The following is a 23440-nucleotide window of genomic DNA, read 5'->3' as shown; positions in this document are numbered from 1 at the left end:
AACAAAGGCCAATGAGGGTGGCAATGAGACAGGGCAGAAGGATTTGCAAGGAATTGAAGATTTTGGAAACCTGAAGCTATTTCCACACCCTGAGCGTGTCTAGAGGCACCGAATTGTTGGGGAGTATCAATGCAATCACCAATAGCGTCCAAATGTCATCCTTTCCAAATGGCGTGGGCAAGGAACACGTGTACCTGGCCACCAGGCCCACTTAACAAGAAGGACTGTGAAGCTGCACACTTTCTTTATTTGTTCATTTTTTTGCCTTTATGTGTTTTGTTTTGATTTATTTTTCTGTGTTTGAAGATGGCACCGGAGAGTGGAGACACTATGCAAAATCTTTCATGAATTTTGTCACAAGATACACATGCCAATAAATAAGTCAAGGTTCAGTGGGTAGCACAGTATCATCTGAGCCTGTAGGTTGTGGGTATACCTTAGATTCTCGAGTACAAGAGCTAGAGTGACAGCACTAAGTGGGTGCTGCATTGTTGGAAATGCCAACATTTAAACAAGGCAAAGCTCTGCCTGCCACCTTACCCTCGATGTACAAGATTTCTCGCCATGATTTTGAATGGAATAGGAGCTCCCTGTGGTGCTTTGGTGAAGGTCTTAAGTCATGTTCAGACAAATGCCACACAATGACCACCTCCAATAAGAGAGAATCTAAGGACCTTCCGATGGCAACAAGACTATTGCCACATCTTTCATCATCCATAGTCTGGGATTCATCTCGGAGCAGCTCAGAAACCCAGAGCTCAACTGACAGGGGTTCACCTCCTGAGTCTTCAAAGCCTGTCCACCATCTACAAGGCACAAGTCAGGAGTGTGATGGAATACTCTCTGCAGCTCCAACAGCAAACAAGAAACTCGACACCATCCAGTTGCTCAACCAGTGCGCTCGACAGGCACCCAAACCCCCCACCTTTCACAATCACTCCCTGCACCAAAGGCGCAAGCTACTAAAAGCCACACGCCACTCTGACATATCACAGTTTCCTCACTGTCGCTGGGTTAAAGTCCTGGCACTCCCCTCCTCGCTAATGACACTGTGTGCTCCGACACCAAAGGGACTGCTGCGGTTCAAGGTGGGAATGTGGAATTCAAACCACAATAGATCAGCCATGAACTTCCTGAATGGCGGCGTGTGGGGCTGAGTGGCCTCTCTCTGCTCCTATTTCACACGTTTGCAAAATGGTGGCTGACCACCAACCTCTCACCAGCAATTACGGACAGGCAGTAAATGCTGCTGTTGCCAGTGACAGCCCACATTGCATGAAATAATGAAAAAATCCCTGAAACAAATTAACTGGCTATTTACTGCACTGCAGTTTGTGGGGCCACCTTTGCTGAATTAGTAAATAAAAGAAGGAAAACTGTCCGATTTTAACCAGTGAGTGTTAAATATTGACACAGGGCTGCCTAAGGAACAAGTGCCTAAGAAACAGTAGAGTTCCTTATCTTTAAGTTATAATCTCATCTGAGTTTAGAATTATCCTTTTCCTGCTTAAAGCGATGTACATATTTTAAAATGGATTCAGAATCAGAGGAGAGGCTACAGAGACATCTGGGTAAATGGGTCCCTACTGTGTTTTTTGGAGCACTGGGTGGTCTCTCTTCTGATTCTACCTTCAGGCTGAGAAAATTATAATTTAACCACGAGAAACTCTACTTTGACTGATTATTTTGTCACTCAGAATGCTGGAAATTTCTTTTCCCTTAACGAATTAACCTTAGTGCACAGACCGTGGTCCCACATCAATCCCAAATGCAGCTGCTATTAACTGCACAGAGAAGTGAAATGAGCTACTTTGCGCAAAGTCAAACAGTACAGTGAGCTTAGGAAAACAAAGGGTGTGACAGCCAGAAATAGCAACAGGTTAACAGAGCCAAATACATGAATGTGCTGGTGACTGTGTGGCTACGGATTCTGATCTATGTCACTCTCCGGTTGCATGCATTATCTCCTCATTTTACAAAGATGCCTTGCACATTGGGTGGCACAGTGGCTAGCACTGCTGCCTCACAGCACCAGAGACCTGGGTTTGATTCCAGCTTTGGCAGACTGTCTGTGTGGAGTTTGCATGTTTTCCCTGTGCCTGCGTAAGTTTCCTCTCGGGATCCAAAGATGTGCAGGCTGGGTGAATTGGCCATGCTAAATTGCCCATAATGTTCAGGGATGTGTAGGTGAGGTACATTAGTCAGGGGTAAATGTAGAGTAATAGGGTAGGGTAATGAGTTTGCGTGAGCTACTCTTCAGAGGGTCAGTGTGGACTGGCTGGGCTGAAGGGCCTTTTTCCACACTGTGAGGAATCTATGATTCCAGCATTTATTACTTTCTTGGCTCAGACTCCCTTTCCAAAGATTTGATTCTCAAAGCCTCTTCATGTAAAATCCTTGTTGTCTGAGGATCACTCATCACGGCTAAATGTTTCTGAGGAAGGGTCACTGGACCCAAAACGTTAACTCTGATTTCTCTCCACAGACGCTGCCAGACCTGCTGAGCTTGTCCAGCAATTTCTGTTTTCATTTCTTATTTCCAGCACCTGCAGTTCTTTAGGTTTTATGACTCAATGATGCTGTGTTACCACAATAGAGCAATGGAAGAAACAGCAGAGGTTCAAGTCCACAGACATAGGGACTGTTAATTTTATTAAGTAACTCACTGTGAGTATCTGAGCTAACCCGCTTTACTGACCAGTTTGTTCAGAAGTCTTCACATCTATGATGGGGCAGGTACATATTATATATACACACGCTTGCCTTCCCTGATCTAATGCAAACAGGACAGGTGGCTGAACATTTAACCTTCACCAGGTTTTGTCTGTGATTGGCTGTCTTCTTCAATGCAGTCAATCCAATCTATACCAGTGCCAACTCTATAAATGTGCCCAAACAACTAGACTGAAAAGGGGACAGTTAAGGTCGCAGTGGGGACATTTGTCAGTCAAACAGAAACTGTGAGTATGTTTTTACTGAGGGGCTGTAGAATCCTTGGCTCTCCCCTCCTCACTATGTGACGGCATGCCTTTACTTCTACTTGTTGATGGGATGTGGGCATCACTGACTGAGCTGGCATTTATTACCCATCTCTAGTTGCCCTTGAGAAGGTGGTGATGAGCTGCCTTCTTGAACTGCAGTAGTCCGTGTCTATGAAGCCAGTTTTCCTTGATATCCCTCAGAAGGAAAGATTTCCTTGGGGGTTTGTAACATCACAGCTACTTTCTGCACTATTTTGACCACAACGGGCTTGAACCTGGTCCTCAGAAACATTCCTGCTCCTCGGTGCATTGACAGTCAGTGGGAAAATGTATCAGGTGCTGCACTAAACTATCTGTGGAGGGCCTAAAGGGTGAATACCCCTACCAATGCTAAATTAGCTCCTCTTCACTGGATTGGTATGTTACAATTGGCTTTGCCATTCCTGGGTCATGGCAGCAGACAGTGAGGGCTAAATAATCATGGGCTAGAAAATACTCTGATGCCAAAGATTGGCGAGTGAAGAATCATTGTACAGCCTTGCCATCAAACCACCACCAAAACCCCCCTAGCACAGGCCCGAGGAGTTACCTCCAAATGCTTTCAAGATGTCAGTCTCTTGAAGTACACCTACCTTGTCATTGGCTGTTGCATTGAGATAATAATCTCTCGAGGGTAACCCAAGGCCTGATTGGTCCACCTGTGGGGCAGGAAAACACCAAGTGAAGGTCAGAGAACTAAAACGTAACTGAGCTCAGGTTCCGGAAAGTTCCAGCTTTTTAATTACCTTCTCATCAAGGCTATGCCTCTCCTGAAAGCAGCAAGTTTCTCACTGAATATGGCCTCAGACAAAGACCCTTTCAGAGGGCAGTTAAGGGTCAACCATATTGCTGTGGGCTTGGAGTCACATGTGGACCCAGACCAGGTAAAGATGGCTGATTTTCTCCCCAGGGGACATTACTGAGCCAGATTGGTTTTTAACAGCAATTGATGGTGTTCACAAGGTCATTTTTAATTCCATATTTTGCTGAATTCTAGTTTCACCATCTGTAATGATAGGATTTGAACCCAAACCATTTGTTCCCAAACCATTGACTTGTGGTCTCCGGGTTACGGGTCCAGTGACGTTACCAGGGAACCACCGCCTCCTCTAGAGTCAACGATACAGTTCAGTGAGTGCCGGCTAAATTGCAATGGTTCATACATTTGGTAAACCCTTTGCTGTGCGTCTCCAATGGACTCAGCATTGAGCTGCTGCAACCCACTGTTCTGGGCACAAGCCTAGCCTGTGGCTCACACTCTCTCTCCACTCCCCAATGTTACCTCAGCTAGCTCCTCCCCACTTACTGTGCTAGACCCCTGAGCCTCCTGCCCCTATTAGCCAGAGCTCTGGCTGTCTAACCAGCCACCTGCCTGGATGATGTTACTGTTGGAGTTTTTCGAGTCTGTGCTCAGGTAGATGGTGAAGAATGGGGATGTCCGGTAATGAGCTGTTACAGACTGAAGCACTTCCTGAAAGTTGTCCTTATCCCATGGTCTTGTGATATTCCAGCCTCCGAGCTGCAGAAAGAATTCAAAGAGATTACCATACCGTACGGAAACAGACCCTTTGACCCAGCTCATCCAGGCCGACCAGGTTTCTTAAACTGAACTAGGTCCATTTTCCTGCATTTAGCCCATGTTCCTCTTAACCTTTCCTCTCCATATATCTGTCCAAATGCCTTTTAAATGTCGAAATTATACCTACATCTACCATTTCCTTCAGCAGTTCATTACACACACGAGCCACTCTCTGTGTGAAAAAGTTTCCTCCTCAGTTCCCTTTTAAGTCTTTCCCCTCTCTCCTTAAACCTGTGCCCTCTAGTTTTGGACACCCCCTTTCTGGGAAAAAGACCGTGGTTATTTAGCCTATCCATGTCCCTCATAACTTTATAAACGTCTATCGGGTCACCCCTCAGCCTTTTATGCTCCAGGGGGAAAAGGTCCCAGTCTATCTAGCCTCTCCTTATAACTCAGATCCTCCAGGCCTGGCAACATCCTGGTAAACCTGTCCAGTTTAATAACATCCTTCCTGTAGGAGGGTGACCAGAATTGTACGCAGCGTAAAGTTATTGTGGAGGGAGCAACTGCAAAGTCACAGCTTTGTTTATTTGCAATCATGCCTCTTTTTGCATTCCAAAATCATATGGCACAGGAGGAGGCCATTTAGTCCATCTAGCCCAGACCAGCACTGTGCAAGGTTTTCAATTCATCCCACTCCCCTCCTCTTTATCTGATACGCCCGTAAAATTCTGCTTCTCAAGTTTATGTCCATTTCCTTTATAAAACGCTGTTGAATCTGTTTCTACACCGTCTCAGGCCCCTCCTTTCAGATCTGTATGGCATACATCTGCTGCAAATAAAAATGTCTCCTCAGCTCCAATTTTCTTTTTCTTCCCAATTATCCCAAACCTGCATCCTCTACTCACTGTCCCTTCTGTGGAGGGAAGTAGCTCCTCCCTTTTCAGAGGGTAGCTAAGAGGCAACTACATTTTTTGAGCCTGGTGTCACATGTAATTAAAGATCAGTTAAAGGTGCCAGCTTTAATTCCTTGAAGAACATTAGGGACCAGCTTGGTTTGTCCTGACAATGGATGACTGTTTCACAGTCACTATCATTGAGACTACCTTCATACTCCTGCAAATTCCATGACAGCATTATCCTGGGGTCTTCAACAAGTTGCCCGGTGACATTAACAACACACCATTATCTCTCCACCACCCTCCAACTGCTGACAAGGTGTCAGCTGCGCTCGGTTCCAGTGGTTATAAAATCAGGGGCTAAGTTAATCAGACTTCCAGCCTGGGGCTGGAAAATGGGTTGTGATGCCCACTGTAGTTAAATAGCTAATCAAGGGGTGTGAGCGCGCAAGACAGGAATAGCTGCTGGGTCAAGGATTGGTGGCCATCACTGCACGGTGAACATGTACCTTTTTCTTGCAGGGACTGGTTCTGGTTGAGGGTGGATGGGACTCCGATGTTATTGCACTTATATAGTCTAGTCGCTAGAGTGTGCTGGGGACAGAGTGTCGATGGGGGAAGGGATTGCTAGCATGTGACGCATTGTCAGATTCAAATAGGCTGACGAGGTCAGCTACAAGTATCGAGATTCTAAAGGTGGCCTCTTCTGGGCTGTGACAATAAAAAGGGGGGAGTTCCTATAGCAGAGAGGGAGATGGAAAGGATAAACACAGAGCACATCAGGTGTTGATACATGGTTATTTCACGAGGAAGCACCACTATAATCAAGGCAGTGACACAATTTAACTGGTTTATTGTGGCTTTTAAAATACATCATCTGACATGAACTGTGTCTGCCAGCATCTTCTATATAATCAGAGTAAAATACAATCTCTCAATGCCGACTCTGTGTTTTGAGAAGCAGATAGTGGCTGTCCCACCAAGCTGTGTCAGAGCTCTGACCTTCCCCAGTACATTCAGCATGGAGGCGAGGCCTTGCTGTCCTTTCTCAGATGCTATCCTCTGATGAGACATCATCCCAAGGCCCTCCATGCTGGCTGAATGATATTTTCACTCCACAGGGTTTGAGGGGGTGGTGTGGCGGTGTTTGTCTTACCGCCTGATCACTGTCTCAGGAGCTTTCTCTCTCCATAACACGGTGGAGACGGGATCACAAATACTCTGAAGACTTGGGCAGACCGAGCAGTTTGTTAGACAGTGGGGCAGGGAGGTACAAACAGGGTAAAAACAATGACTGCAGATGCTGGAAACCAGATTCTGGATCAGTGGTGCTGGAAGAGCACAGCAGTTCAGGCAGCATCCAACGAGCAGCGAACTCGACGTTTCAGGCAAAAGCCCTTCATCAGGAATAAAAAGCTTTGATGAAGGGCTTTTGCCCGAAACATCGATTTCGCTGCTCGTTGGATGCTGCCTGAACTGCTGTGCTCTTCCAGCACCACTAATCCAGAACCAGGGAGGTACAGTTGAGGCACTGTGATCTCACTGAATTGCAAAGGCCTGACGGGCTGAATGGCCTACTCCTGCTTCTCAAATTCAGGGATGGATTAAATAAGCTTGCTAGGTACCTCAAAGAACTCGGAGTTGTCATGTTACAAAGGGAATGGAAGCTTGTTATAATCGCTGAAGCCTGGGGAGGGAAAGATGGACAACAGTGAACCTGTACAGGAAGGAGCTTTTGCAACTCAGAAATAAAGAAAGAGGAAATAAGGGATCAGACTCAAAAAATTGTACAATCCCATCAAGGAGGAGGGACTGAATTGGATGATCAGCCATGATCATATTGAATGGTGGAGTAGGCTTTAAGGGGCTCAATGGTTTACTCCTGTTCCTATTTTCTATGCTTCTATCTGCTGCCAAACGTCAGACAAAGCAGGGGCAGCAAAACAGTCCATAGTAGCTCGGTGGCTAGCACCTCACAGCACCAGGGACCTGGATTCAATTCCAGCCTCAGGTGACTGTGTGTGTGTGGAGTTTGCACATATACCCACCATGTAGAACATTCAGCACAGTACAGGCCCTTCAGCCCTAAATGTTGCACCGACCTGTGAAACTAATCTGAAGCCTATCTAACCGACACTATTCCATTTTCGTCCATATGTCTACCCAATGAGTATTTAAATGCCCTTAAAGTTGGCGAAACTACTACTGTTACAGGCCCCTATTACTCTCTAAGTGAAGAAACTACCTTTGACATCAGTCTTACATCTATCACCCCTCAATTTAAAGCTATGCCTCCTCTTGCTAGCCATCACCATCTGAGGAAAAAGAGTCTCACTGTCCAACCTATCTAACCCTCTGATGATCTTATATGTCTCAATGAAGTCACCTGTCAACCTTCTTCTCCACAACAAAAATAGTTTCAAGTCCCTCAGCCTTTCCTCATGAGACCTTCCTTCCATACCAGGCAACATCCTAGTAAATCTCATCTGACCCCTCTCAAACCTTCCACATCCTTCCTGTAATGCGCTGTTTTGCGTAGCTGCAACATGACCTCATGGCCTCAAGACTCAATCCCTCTACCAATAAAAGCTAACACGCTGTGTGCCTTCTTAACAACCCGATCAACCTGGACGGCAACTTTCAGGGATCTATGCGCATGGATACTGAGATTTCTCTGCTCATCTACACTACCTAGATCTTACCATTAGCCCAGTATGCTGTATTCCTGTTACTCCTTCCAAAGTGAATCACTCACACTTTTCCACATTAAACTCCATTTGCCACCTCTCAGCTCAGCTCTGTAGCTTACCTATTTCCTTCTGTAACCTGCAACATCCTTTGTTACTATCTACAACTCTACCGACCTTCGTGTAATCTGCGAATTTACTAACCCATCCCTCTATACCCTCATCCAGGTCGTTTATAAACAGCAGTGACCCAACAACAGATCCTTGCAGTACACTACTAGTAAGTGAATTTCAGGATGAACATTTCCCATCAATCACCACCCTCTGTCTCCAATTTCTGATCCAAACTGCTACTTCACCCTTAGTCCCATGCCTCAGTATTTTGTGCAATAGCCAGAGAACCTTTTCAAATGCCTTACTGAAATCCATATACACCACATCCACCTGTTTGATCACCTTCCCAAAGAACTCAGTAAGTTTTGTGAGACATGACTTACCCTTCACTATCCCTAATCAACTTATTTCTTTCTTGTGTCTGCGTGAGTTTCCTCTGGGGGCTCTGGTTTCCTCTCACAGTCCAAAAATGTGCAGGTTAGGTGGTGTGGCCATGTTAACTTGGCCATAGGATCCAGGGTTGTGCAGGTAAGGTGGATTGGCCATGGGAAATGTTGGGTTGGAGTGGTGGGCCTAGGATGGGTGTAGACTGGTTGGTCGAATGGCCTCTTTCTGCATTGTAGGGAGTCTGTTAGAGATGGTGGAAATGTAAAGATGCATGTAGAAGTGATGTGCCTGTAGATAGTGGTACCAACGGCCAGTGAGTAGTGGGGAAATACAGGAATACCAAGGATGAAATCTCTGGAACACCAGAGATAACCTGTGTTGGAGTGGCGAGAGAAGCTATTGATGATGGATGGACAGATAGGATTGGAGCTCAAATGGAATTATGGCTGGACAACACAGCTGGACAATTGAGCTGAGGCATCAAAAGATGGCGATGTGGTCAATAGTGGGAGAAATCCTGATGGTAGCAGTTCGCACATGGATATGTAGGACAGAGGTACAGTTGGGAGGCAGTATTGACTAAAAACACCTTCCATGATGCCTCACTGAATAAGTGCCCATTTTGGTCTCTTAGAGCTTATGGACATAAGAATGAAAAACAACAAAAAGACCATTCAGCCCCTTGAGAATGCTGCACCATTTGACACAATCATGACTGATATCAGGACCCCAACTCTGTACAGCTCGACAACATTTGACCTACTTGTCATTGAAAAATCTATGAGGCTTTGTCTTGATAATATTCAATGACCTCACCCCCACTACTCTCTTCATCTTAAGGAATTACTCTAGACTAAGAAGGAATTTCTGTAAATAAAGATGGGGATGCTGGTTAACTTCCTCCTCCTGAAGTCCTTGTGTATAATCCCAGTCATCTCAGCGAGCTTGTTGAAGACCAAAGGTCAATTCCAGAACCTGACAGTGCTCTGCAATGATGTACGTGGGCTACAGAGACTTCAAATGAACTGAAGCACAGCTGAGGGGGTGGATGAGTTCACAAGGACTCAAAGCAATCATTACCCCAAACCTAAGTGACTGAATAAGCATAAATACATCTGTGTGGCTCCTAGCACAGGGCCGGGAAAACAATCAGATCTTGGTTTAACATTGAGTAACCATAGTAACCTGTCTGAAAATGAAGAACTGGAAAAACGATTGATGTAAGAAGGTTAGGTTGTGTAAGGGCTTCAGGACCCTACAGCAACCTTGTAATGATGATGATGACGACATGAAGTTGCACATCACTGGGTACAAATACCACAGTGTGGGTGGTGTCACAACACACTGGATTTGGATGATTGGTACGAGCACTTGCAGAAGAGACATTAGTTCTTTGCTAATGTGATGCTGAGGTCAGATCCTGGTATATCTAGGATTACTGTGGACAGCAGTGTTGAATATTCATATATAATATACAGAGTTGAAAAGTGTGGCGCTGGAAAAACACTGCAGCATCCAAAGAGCAGGAGAGTCGACGTTTCAAGAATAACCCCTTCACTAGGAATGCTTACGCCTGAAATGTCGACTCTCAGATGTTGCCTGACCTGCTGTACTTTTTCAACGTCACACTTTTAGACTCTTGACTCTCCGGCATCTACAGTCCTCAGTTTCTCCTGTATAATTAACAGCGCCACTTTGGAATCTCAGGATGAAGACCATTCTTAACTTTGCCCTCTCTCAACCAGTCTGTCTCGAACCCAAGCTCGGAGTGTCAAACCATGTGATACAAACTGCTGGCTGAGATGGGTTTGTCCTCATGCTCGCAGGCCTCACCTTGTTAATGATGTCAAGAAGTGGCTGTCCTTGTAACTCCTCGATCTTCTGCTCGTTCATGCAGGCCTGGAAGTAATGCTGGGCTTTACGTTCTGCTTCACTGGTGGTGTTCAATGTGGTGTTTTCTAGTGAGGAGACAGAAGCTTTGTTTCACAAACAACTAAGACTACATTTCTGAATCATTGAATAAATGCAATGGAAATCTTGATGCTTCCTAGTTAATTAAAACTAATTATAAAGATTAGCTGATTCATCCCCTTGGGGTGGTGGTGGAGGGCGTTGCCTCATAAGGAGAGGTGGGACAGGCTAAGCCTGTACTCATTGGAATTTAGCGGACTCTGAGGCGATTGTATTGTGACACAATGACCCAGTAGATGCTGAAAGGATGCTTCCTGTTCTGGGAAGGTCTGGAACTAGGGGGCAAAGTTTCAAAATAAGGGTTCGCCTATTTACAACGGAGCTGAGGAGGAACTTGTTTGTTCAAAGGGTCATGAGTGTTTGCAATTCTCTTCCCCAGACAGTAGCGCAAGTGGGGATCATTGAATACTTTTTAAGCAGAGGTAGGTAGACTCTAGATAAGACCATAAGAAATAGAAGTGGAAGAAAGGCCATTCGGCCCATCAAGCCCACTCCGCCATTCAATCATGGCTGATGGGCATTTTACTGCCACTTACCTGCACTTTCCCCGCATCCCTTAATTCCTTGTGAGATTAAGAATTTATCAATCTCTGCCTTGAAGACATTTAACATTCCTGCTTCCACTGTGTTCCATTGCAGTGAATTCCACAGGCCCACCACTCTCTGGCTAAAGAAATGTCTCTTTATTTCCATTTTGAATTGACCCCTCTAATCCTAAAGCTGTGCCCACAAGTCCTAGCATTCCCGCCTGACGGAAACAATTTCCCAGCGTCCACCCTTTCTAAGCCATGCATAATTTTGTAAGTTTCTATTAGATTTCCCCTCAACCTTCTGAACTCTAATGAATACAATCCCAGGATCCGCAGCCATTCATCGTATGTTCGGCCTACCATTCCAGGGATCACCTGTATGAATCTCCGCTGGACATGCTCCAGTGCCAATATGTCCTTCCTAAGGTGTGGGGCCCAAAACTGGACACAGTATTCTTAATAGGTCCCAACCAGAGCTTTATAAAGTCTCAGTAGCACATCGCTGCTTGTACATTCCAACCCTCTTGAGATAAATGACATTACATTTGCTTTCTTAATCATGGACTCAACCTGCAAGTCAACCTTTCGAGAATCCTATCCTAATACTCCCAGATCCCTTTGTACTTTGGCTTTATAAGTTTTCTCACCATTTATAAATAGTCCTTGCCTGTGTTCTTTTTTCCAAAGTGCAAGACCTTGCATTTGCTCACATTAAATTTCATCAGTTATTTCTTGGACCATTCTCCTAACCCGTATAAATCCTTCTGCCTCCTCCCCACCTCCTCAGAACTACCTACCTGTCCACCTAACTATGTATCATTGGCGGACTTTGCCAGAATGCCCCCAGTCTCTTCATCCAGATCATTAATATATAAAGTGCACACGGGGGCCCCAACACTGAACCCTGCGGGACATCATTTGTCACCAGCTGCCATTCCAAAACAGAATCTTTTATCCCAACTCTCTGCCTTCTGTCAGACAGCCAATCCTCAATCCATGCCAGTAGCTCACCTCAAACACCTTGGGCCCTTACCTTATTCAGCAGCCTCCTGTGAGGCATCTTATCAAAGGCCTTTTGGAAGTCGAGGTAGTTAACATCCACTGGGTTTCCCTGGTCTAACCTACTTGTTACCTCTTCAAAGAATTCTAACAGGTTTGTCAGGCATGACCTCCCCTTACTAAATCCATGCTGACTTGTTCTAATTCGACCCTGCACTTCCAACAATTTAGAAATCTCATCCTTAGCGATGGATTCTAGAATTTTACCTACAACCAAGGTTAGGCTAATTAGCCTATAATTTTCCAACTTTTGTCTTGATCCTTTCTTGAACAAGGGGATTACAATAGCGATCTTCCAATCATGTGGGACTTTCCCTGACTCCAGTGATTTTTGAAGGATTACAACCTAAGCCTCCGCTATTTCTTCAGCCACCTCCCTCAGAACTCTAGGGTGTAGCCCATCTGTGCCAGGAGATTTATCAATTTTTAGACCTTTTAGCTTATCAAATACTTTCTCCTTTGTAATGACTACCATACTCAATTCTACCTCTTGACTCTCCCCTTGGGATATTACTCACGTCTTCCACTGTGAAGACTGACACAAAGCATTTACTAAGTTCTTCAGCTATTTCCTTATCTCCCATCACTGCATCAATTTGGAGCAGCCCAATCTCTACTTTTGCCTCTCGTTTGTTTCTTATGTATTGAAAGAAACATTTATTATCAACAAGATGTAAGGTTACAGAAGTCAGAGAGAAAATGGGATAAGCTAATCAGCTGTGATCTTGTTGAAAAGCAGAACAGGCTCAAGGGATCAAATAGTCTGCTTCTGGTGAAACTTAAGAATAGGAAGAGGCCGTTCAACCCCTTCAGCCTATACTGTCCTTTCAATTGGATCACCACTGATCTGTATCTCAACTCCGTTTTCCTGTCATTGCCCCATCTCCTTATAAACTATACCCAAAAAGAAATCTCAGTCTTGAACATTTCCACTAACCCAACATCCTTGTGAGGGAAGCTCGTTCCAGTTCTGGCCTGGTGGCTCAGTGGTTAACACTGCTGCCTCACAGCGCCAGGGACCCAGCTTCAATTCCACCCTTTGGGTGACCGTCTGTGTGGAGTTTGCACATTCTCCCCTGTGTCTGCGGGGGTTTCCTTTGGGTGCTCCAGTTTCCTCCCACAGTCCAAAGAAGTCCGGGTTAGGTGGATTGGCCATGGGAAACGCAGATTTACAGGGAGAGGGTGGGTCTGGGTGAGATGCTCTTCAGAGTGTCAGTCTGAACATGATGGGCCAAATGGTCTGCTTTCACACAGTGGGAATTCTATGATTTCCAGCGTGACAAAAGTTTTCACTTAAAAAAAGGAACAATTTTAATTTTGAGATGATGTTATTTGCTGTGAATCCTATTGCATTGGTAAAGTAATGGTGCGGTTCTCCCTCTGTCCTGCCCAAGCTACTGCCTCGTTTATCCTGTTGATGCTTCTTAGAGCTTCTTGTGCATAAACTGACCGCTGCTTTTCCCACATTAGAACAGCGACTGCACTTTAAAAATATATCATTGGGAGAGCCTTGGAACTAAGTATTATTGAAAAAAATCTCTGTAGAAATTCCAACAGCCTTTACCTCACCTAAAGTATTTAGTCAGTCTTATTCTGTCTGCTACAAATCTGAGATGATGGATGAGTTATTCAACATAAATCCGACTGAGTATTTATGTAGTTATCCTGAAACAAAATGACTTCATCTGGATTATACACTAAACAAACAAAATTAAAAACCACGGATACTGGAAATCAGTAACAAAATCAAAAACTGTTGGGAAAACTCAGTAGGTCTGGCAGCATCTGTGGAGAGAAAAAATAGAGTTAACATTTCGGGTCCAGCAACCATTCTTCAGTTCAGAACTGGACTTGAAGTATTAACTCTGCTTCCTCTCCACAGAAGCTACCAGACCTGCTGAGTTTCTCCAGCAATTTCTGTTTTAGTTTCAGAATCCAGCATCTGCAGTTCTTCAGTTTTATTCTCTTGACTTACTGGCCACATCTTTGAACCTGTCCAATGGCAACAAAGGAAGGACTGTATCAATACCATTACACTCTCTCTGCCCTGGGTCAGGCAAAATAGTGACTGCTTGTGCCCAAAGCCCTGGGAGAATTCCATGCTCCACAAGGTAAAAATCCTGCTCCTGCCCCACTGGTGTCTGTCTGTCCCTAAAGCTTCAGATCCAGAAATCCCTTCCTCAAACTCTCTCCTTTGAGACGTTCCTATAAACTGAGCTGAATTTTAATCATTCCTTCCATCACTTGGTTTTTCCTGATTTCACACCCATGAAGCACCTCGGGATGTTCAATGTGTTTGGCTGCTACTTCAATGCAAGTTGTTGATGACTTTTTTAAAGCCGATTATAGCTGTGTGAGAGGCTCAGCCAGTTACAGGTGGCAGTGTTGTAACTCCAGCTGTTAGCTGGGTGCAGTATAGTGGAGGAGAAAGTGAGGTCCGCAGATGCTGGAGATCAGAGCTGAAAATGTGTTGCTAGAAAAGTGCAGCAGGTCAGGCAGCATCCAAGGAACGGGAGATTCGACGTTTCGGGCATAAGCCCATCTTCAGGAAGAAGGGCTTATGCCCGAAATGTTGAATCTCCTGTTCCTTGGATGCTGCCTGACCTGCTGCGCTTTTCCAGCAACACATTTTCAGCTGCAGTATAATGGAGTCAGAGTTGGAGTCCAGTTAACATCTTAAATAAAGGCAGTGCTCCTAATTGGCACTTAACCACTCAAACTGCTAAGATGCTCTTGCCAAGTAATTAATGAGGAAGGATTTTAATGCAAATGACCTGCCACATGCTAACATTGCTCATACACATCACCTCAAGGAAAGGAAACAGCAATTTCTGTGCTTTGAGTATATGACATCAGCTCACACCGGTGAATCAAAGCATTCCCCTCTATCGATCCATCAGCTGAAGTTTGATGTTTTACAGAATTTCCTCCTGCACAGTTTTAGACTATTTTGGCTAACTCGGCTCCACCAGTTTTTTAAAATTCAAAATTTAAGATTGCTGCATGTATTTAGTGCAGGAGTACAGTGAAACGTGTCTAATGTGGCCTCACACAGCGCCATCTCAGGTACAACATACCGAGGTACAAACTTGTACAAGAAACAAACATTTAAAACATTAAGCATTACCTTCATAGGATGAGCAGAAAATAAAGAAATAAGATAAAAGTTAAAATTAATTCACGCAACGCGGACATTGCTGGCTAGCTTGGCATTTATTTCCAAACTCTAACAGCTCCCCATATTCAATTCACCTAATTACCTGGCCACCCAGCTAATAAACTCCAGCCATCCCATTTAAGCTGCTGCCAGTAACTCCATGATCATGACCTCCATTTTGTTCCCCTCCCAGGCTGTGCACTCAGGCAGCAGCTGCTGATGTGGAGACGTCTCAGGTGACTGTCTGTCTGGAGTTTGCACATTCTCCCCGTGTCCGTATGGGTTTCCTCCAGGTACTCTGGTTTCCTCACACAATTCAAAGATGTGCAGGTTGGGTGGCTTAGCCATGGGGAATACAAGGTTACAGTGTAGGCGGCTGGGTCTGGATGGGAAGCTTTTCGGAGGGTCAGTGTAGACTTGATGGGTCAAATGGCCTGCTTCTACACTGCAGGGATTCTGTGATTGTATTCTATGATTCTAAACACTGTATTCGCACTGATCTGAAATTATGCTACTGCAGCTCATCTACAACCCCAAACCGTTCACCCCTTTCTACACAGTATCGCAGTGATTAAAAACCTGAAACAGAAACAAAATACTGGGAATGCTGAGCAGCATCTGTGCTGACAGAAGCAGAGTTACTGTTTCAGATCAGAAAGCTGTCCTTCAGGATGTGGACCTCAAACATGAACTGCTTTAGACTCTGACTGACCAGTTTAGCAGCATTTTCTTTTCAGTTCTATGTCTGCAACATCACAAGCTCAACTCTGAGTTCACCACCTTCCCTAAGCCCCACTCCATTGCTGCTGAAACATTTACCCTCATGCCTTTTAATCTCAATCAATATTCCACTTCCATTTGCCTCCCTCACTCCAACCTGCTCCAAAAATTGGACTAAAAGTTGTGTGAGAAAGAAGTGGAAAGTTGGAGTTGACAGAAGAATTATTAAAAACACAACTGGACAAGTATCCCTGGTTCCAACTGTTGCATCTCTCAGTGCAGTTTGAGAAAGGTTAACGGCCTGGAATTCTCTCAAAGCTGAACTACTGTGCAATGACAGTGCAAGGCCAAAGCATGGTGGAAAATCTTAGGCACACACAGCTTCTTAACACCATATTGTACCAATTCGGCAAATCCTCTCAAATCTCTGTCGCTCATTGACAATAAGCTTCCCAACCCAAGCAAAAATATAGCACGCGATCTCATTGAAACATTTAGAATTCTTAAGGGCCTTGGTAGGGTAAATGCTGAGAGGATGTTTCCCCTCAAGGGAGAGTCTAGGACCAGAGGACATAGTCTCAGAACAAAGGAGTGACAATTTAAGACTGAGATGAAGAGGAATTTCTTCTCTCGGGGGTTGGAAGTCTGCGGAACTCCTTTTCACAGAGAGCTATGGCGCCAGAGTCCTTGTGTATATTTAAGGTTGAGATAGATTCTTGATCAGTCGGGAAATCAAGGGTAACGGGGAAAGTACCAGGCCCAGCAAACCCCACCCCTCTCCCCTCCAATCCCTGCCTCTTCATTATTGTAGAAGCACCAGGGGACATTTAAAGTCAAAACATCTAAGCATGCTTAAGACAGCAATTGATTGCTCTCTAGATTTTATAGACATTGAGGGAAATGGGGGAGCAGTGCAGGAAAATGGTGTTGAGAGAGCAGACCAGCTGCAGGATGGTGGAGCAGGCTTGAAGGGTCAAATATTTCCCACCTTCCTTTGTAAACAAAACAGTGGATGTGTTTGGGGAAGAGGTTGACCATTTTCAGAACATTCACACAAAGTGTCTGTAAGAAATACCATAAAGCCCTGAAAGAAAAATTGATTTTGGATAGGACAGAAATAGGGCAGCCCAGTCCCAAAGTGAATGGGCAATAGCTTTTAGTTGGAAATACAATATGGTGTATTGTATGCAGCGCACTGGATTACATATACGTGTCACAAAAAGCTGTCCTTCCCTTTTTAACTGAAGTAAAAAAGCACGTACACACATTTTCACTCAAGGTTAATGTTCCTTTAAGTCTCGAGCATTGAAAATAAAAGGGTTCAAAGAACAGACAAAGGAGACATCATGCTGATAGTTCGCCTTTCAGCCATAAAAAGGTAGTTTTTAAAAAGTGATTGGGAATCTGAGTGCGTGAAAGAGAACCGTCTCCTGTGAACTGCTGTCATGTCTCCATGGTGACGAGATTACAGAGGCAAGGCTTTTTCAATGGGAAAGGGAGCCTCACAAATGGGAAAAGGCAGTTCTGAAAGAGGAGACACTGAATCAGAGAAAAGGGACAAATGGACATTTACAATAAACCTCATTCCCCCCACACCCCCTTCAAATGTAAAGCTCTTTTCAAAGCAGAGGTTAAATGTTGCATGTGCCATTTAATTCTTTGAATTGATGTCTTTGTAACCTAAACTTTCTCTCTTCTTCTCCTGAAGATTTCTACTTGTACCAAAGCCTCCCAGGAAGACCATAAGAATCAGGAGCAGGAATAGGCCATTCGGCCCTTTGAGTTTGCTTCACTATTGAACATGATCATGGCTGATCTGACATTCCCTGATGTCCACTTTCTTGCCCTTTCCTGTAACCCTTGAGTCCCCGCCTGATCTGTCTCAGCCTTAAATATATACAAGGACTGTGCACAAACAGAGGCAAGGAGTTTCAAAGACTCTCAGCTATTTGAGAGGAGAAATTTTAAAAAAAAGTTTCAATAAGTGCCGGTGGAGGGATGGCCAGAGTCGATGTGGAGTTGCCTGCCCTCCAGAAGGGTCTCGAGACCTCCGCACAGGCCTCTGACCGATTCTTAGAACAGACAAAAAGAGTTGGGTGAGTCTGTCAAAGATTTGACAAAGTGTCAAAAAATGGACTTCCGAGAGCTCTTTGGCATGCACCCAAACCTGTCATTCAAGTGCTCTGTCCATGGAACCACTTTTCGGATGCCTTTTAAAGTGGTCCTGCGCTGTGATTTTGTTCTATTCGACAAGATTCCCCATGGGAGACGGGTTAGCATGGTTAGATCTCATGAAATACAGAGAGGACTAGCCATTTGGATACAGAACTGGCTCAAAGATAGAAGACAGAGGGTGGTGGTGCAGATTTGTTTTCAGACTGGAGGCCTGTGACCAGTGGAGTGCCACAAGGATTGCTGCTGGGTCCACTACTTTTCATTATTTATATAAATGATTTGGATGTGAGCATAAGAAGTACAGTTAGTAAGTTTGCAGATGAGACCAAAATTGGAGGTAGAGTAGATAGTGAAGAAGGTTATCTCAGATTACAACGGGATCTTGATCAGATGGACCAATGGACTGAGAAGTGGCAGATGGAGTTTAATCTAGATAAATGTGAGGTGCTGCATTTTGGGAAAGCAAATCTTAGCAGGACTTATACACTTAATGGTAAGGTCCTAGGGAGTGTTGTTGAAAAAAGAGACCTTGGAGTGCAGACTCCTTGAAAGTGGAGTCGCAGGTAGATAGGATAGTGAAGAAGGTGTTTAGTATGCTTTCCTTTATTAGTCAGAGTATTGAGTACAGAAGTTGGGAGGTCATGCTGTGACTGTACAGGACATTGGTTAGGCCACTGTTGGAATATTGCATGCAACTCTGGTCTCCTTCCTATTGGAAAGATGTTGTGAAACTTGAAAGGGTTCAGAAAAGAGTTACAAGGATGTTGCCAGGGTTGGAGATTTTGAGCTATAGGGAGAGGCTGAATAGGCTGGGGCTGTTTTCCCCAGAGCATTGGAGGCTGAGGGGTGACCTGATAGAGGTTTACAAAATCATGAAAGGCAATGGATAGGATAAATAGACAAAATCGTTTTCCATGGGGTGAGGTGTCCAGAACTAGAGGGCATAGGTTTAGGGGAAAGATATAAAAGAGACCTAGGGGACAACTTTTTCATGTAGAGGGTGGTACGTGTATGGAATGAGCCACCAGAGGATGTGGTGGAGGCTGGTACAATTGCAACATTTAAGAGGCATTTGGATGGGTATATGAATAGGAAGGGTTTGGAGGGATATAGGCCGGGTGCTGGCAGGTGGGACTAGATTGGGTTGGGATACCTGGTCAGCATGGATGGATTGGACCGAAGCGCCTGTTTCCGTGCTGTACATTTCTACGACTCTATAATTCCTCCCCATCTCAGTCTTAAATTGGCACCCCCTTATTCTGAGACTAGGTCCTCTGGTTCTAAACTCTCCCATGAGGGAAACATTTTCTCAGCATTTACCCTGTCAAGACCCTGAGGAATCTGATATGTTTCAATGAAATCATCTCTCATTCCTCTAAACCCCAGTGAGTAGAGTGCCAACATGATTAGCCTTTACTCATAAGCCAACTCCTCCATACCAGTGATCATCCCAGGGAACCTTTACTGAACTACTTCCAAAGATACAATCCCTCCTTAAATCTGGGACCATAATTGCTCACAGTACTCCAGATGTGGTCTCACCAGAACCTTCTATAGTTGCAGTAAGACTTTCTTACTATTATACTGTAACTCGTTGAAATAACAGCCAATACTCCATTAGCCTTCTGATTACATTAGCCTGCTGCCCCATGCACTAATTTTCTGTGTTTCATGCACATGTACACCCAAGTCCCTTTGTGTTACAGATTTCTGCTGTCTTTCTTCATTTAAATCATACTCTTCTTCTGTTTTCCCTTCCAAAATGAACAACTTCACATTTTCCCTCATTGTTACTCAGCTTGCCAGCTTCTTGTCTATCAATAACCTTAACCTATCATTTGCAACTTGCTTTTCCACCCATTTTAGTGACAACTGCAAATTTAGCTCCAATACATTCACTTGCTTCCTCCAAGTCATTAATACATACTGTAAACAGTTGTGGTCCCAGCGCTGATGCCTGTGGAACCTCACTGGTCATGGGTCACCAATGTGAAAAGGAATCCCTTATCGCCACTCACCATTTCCTGACAATTAGTCAGTTCTCTATCCAATATACTACCTCCAACATTCTGGGATCTTATTTTACAACCTATCCTTTTGTGAAGTATTTTGTTGAACACCTTCTAGAAGTCCAAATACAGCACATCTACTGCTTCCCCTCTATGCACTGGTTGAGATATCATCAAAAAACTCCAATAACTTAGTCAGGGACCATTTCCCCTTCATGAAGCCATGCTGATGCTGCTTGATTAGATTATAATTTCTCAAATTTTTTAATTTCTCAAATTTAGATTATAATTTCTCAAATATGCTGCCCTTACTTCCTTCACAATTGATTCCAACGTTTCTTCAACAAGAGATGTTAGGCGAATCAGCCAATGGTTATCCACTTTCTGCCTTCCTTCCTTTTTGAACAGAGGTGTCACATTGGCAGTTTTCCAATCCTCCATTACTTCTCTAGAATCCAAGGATTTTTGGAAAATTACAAGCAATACATCCACTAGCTCTATAGTTACTTCTTTTAGCATCCTAGGAGGCAAACCATCAGACCTACCTGCCTTTAGCCCCATTAACTTATCTAATGCTACTTCTTTAGTGATGGTGTTGGCACTTAATTCCTTCACTGTATTCTTTAGTGTTGAAGGGGTCGTTCTTTACTCATGGCAAGACCATAATATGCAATCTCACATCCAATTGATGGGTTCCAGATTAGGTTTGAAATGACTCCCCATTGTCATGGAGTAGCTGGGTCTGATTTCTTGCCTCAGCATGACCTCCTCAGTCCGGTGACCTGACACTCCGTCCTTCCCCTGCATAGAGGTGTAGAGTTCAACATTCTACACCTGTCAAAAACCACATGATTCTGGCCAAGCCTCCCTGTAGTAACCATCATAGCAATACCCCCTCCCCCACAGTAACCAGGTGCACCGCCTTCCTAACCTGCAATCTTCTTCCTGACCTCTCTGTCCCCACCCCACTCCAGCCTATCACCCTCACCTTGACCTCCTTCCACCTATCACATCTCCATCGCCCCTCCCCCAAGTCCCTCCTCCCTACCTTTTATCTTAGCCTGCTTGGCACACTCTCCTCATTCCTGAAGAAGGGCTTATGCCCGAAACGTCGAATCTCCTGCTCCTTGGATGCTGCCTGACCTGCTGTGCTTTTCCAGCAACACATTTTAAGCCCATAGTAACAAATACTGTATCACCCCACCCTTCTGGTAACCATTGTCAAAACACTCCCTTCCCATTGTATCTGGGAGTGTCACACCATCCCCAAAGTAATCAAAAAGAGCACCCACATCTCAATAGGAATAAGGATTAACACACTCCTCCCCATAGTAACAGGAGCTAACACACCCCTTCCCCCATTGAAACTGAGACTGACACATCCCACCCCCACAGAAACTAACACACCCTTCTCCCACAGTATGCTTTCCTTTATTGGTCAGAGTATTGAGTACAGGCGTTGGGAGGTCATGTTGTGGCTGTACAGGTCATTGGTTAGGCCACTTTCAGAATATTGCATGTAATTCTGGTCTCCTTCCTATGGAAGGATGTTGTGAAACTTGAAAAGATCAGAAAAGATTTCCAAGGATGTTGCCAGGGTTGGAGGATTTGGGCTATAGGGAGAGGCTGAACAGGTTGGGGCTGTTTTCCCTGGAGTGTTGGAGGCTGAGGAGTGACCTTATAGATGTTTATAAAATCATGGGGGTCATGGATAGGGTAAATAGACAAGGTCTATTCCCTGGGGTGGAGGAGTGCAGAACTAGAGGGCATAGGTTTAGGGTGAGAGGGGAAAGATATAAAAGGGACCTAAGGGGCAGCTTTTTCACGCAGAGGGTGGCACGTGTATGGAATGAGCTGCCAGAGGAAGTGGTGGAAGCTGGTACAATTACAACATTTAAAAGGCATTTGGATGGGTATATGAATAGGAAGAGTTGAGAGAGATATGGGCCACATGCTGGCAAATGGGATTGGATTAGGTTAGAATATCTGGTTGCCATGGTTGGACTGAAGGGTCTGTTTCTGTGCTGTACATCTCCATGACTCAATGAGTAACTAAAACAGCAATACCCCTCCCCTACAGTAACTGGGACTGATCCTAACTCCCCAAATTTAACTGTGACAGGTACACTCCCTCCTGCTAGTAACCATGCGCTTCTACAGTGTCCTGCCCTTGCGGGTTTGGAACTTCACACTAATGTTTAAATTTTACAAATGACCTAGACAATTGACTAACACTGACTGTCTGGGGTTATCCAAATTCTCCTGTGGTTTTAAACAGTGCCCTGTCTCAAGAGGGGAGCAAAAGGAACATTCCAGACTGACACTGACTCAATGCCTTTTCCTGAACCTGTACGAAGAGAACATTACCAATTGATCGTGCCTTCCAAGTATAATGATATTGATGGTTTTGAACTCTCCAGTTGTGAAAGCTACAGCAGGAACAATAATTGACCTAATTATCGAGAAAAGTTTGCAATGTCACATGATACGGCAGCATTTTGATCTGTCTGGAAGCTTGGTTTAGACAGTAGATTTGGATCAGCTCAGGTTTGGAGGGCCGAAGGGCCTGCTCCTGGGCTGGAAATTTTCTTTGTTCTTTGTTCTTTTTAAAATGGCAGCAGAGTTTGTTCTGAAGACAGGGTTCCATCAGAAAAAACACTGAAACAACTGAAAGTCAGCAAAGCAGTGGGATACCATGAAATTAGAAATGGGTTCAACTGAATCAACTGCCTGGATGTTTGGTGACACCAAACCTTACTGCAGACTGAGAAACTTCTAAATCCAAACCGAAAGGAGCGCGGATGCTGTAAACCAAGGATAAAAATAGAAATTGCTGGAAAAGCTCAGCAGGTCTGGCAGCATCCGTGGAGAGAAATCTGAGTTAACGTTTAGGGTCAAGTGACCCTTCCTGTTTGGTGGCTCAGACCTCTGAGCTTTTCCAGAAATTTCTATTTTTGTCTGAGGAGCTTCTACTTCATAAGCTATTTAATTTATTCAACCAATTGAAGAAGCTAAGGCCTGCCATGAAAAAGACAGAACTGCATTGTTCTAACTTCATCTGTATCTAATCTGTGTGTATGTGATTGTGAGAAAGAGACACATGGAGTGAGATGTAGCATCTTAAACTGGACAAATCTGTCATCATAAATAAACCATTTTTTTGTTTTTAAAGTCACAAAAATGCTTGCCACTG

At 44.5% G+C, this 23440-nt stretch overlaps 1 protein-coding gene across 4 annotated transcripts in view; it reads right to left on the bottom strand.

The window, feature by feature from the left end:
• The window catches only part of LOC132833735 (endothelin-converting enzyme 1-like), a 317482-nt gene that overhangs the window by 64608 nt on the left and 229434 nt on the right, over nucleotides 1–23440 (bottom strand). For all 4 annotated transcript variants that reach the window (XM_060852254.1, XM_060852255.1, XM_060852257.1 and 1 more), the window contains 3 exons: nucleotides 10460–10584; nucleotides 4393–4539; nucleotides 3614–3679 (listed from right to left, as the gene is read on the bottom strand). In XM_060852254.1, the coding sequence (XP_060708237.1) occupies nucleotides 3614–3679; nucleotides 4393–4539; nucleotides 10460–10584 (338 nt within the window). The remainder of the gene's footprint in view (nucleotides 1–3613; nucleotides 3680–4392; nucleotides 4540–10459; nucleotides 10585–23440) is intronic.

Source organism: Hemiscyllium ocellatum, chromosome 37 (genome assembly GCF_020745735.1).
Source record: "Hemiscyllium ocellatum isolate sHemOce1 chromosome 37, sHemOce1.pat.X.cur, whole genome shotgun sequence".
NCBI lineage: Eukaryota > Metazoa > Chordata > Chondrichthyes > Orectolobiformes > Hemiscylliidae > Hemiscyllium > Hemiscyllium ocellatum.
Note: the sequence above shows the minus strand (reverse complement) of the source record. Positions and strands in the feature narration are given on the sequence as shown.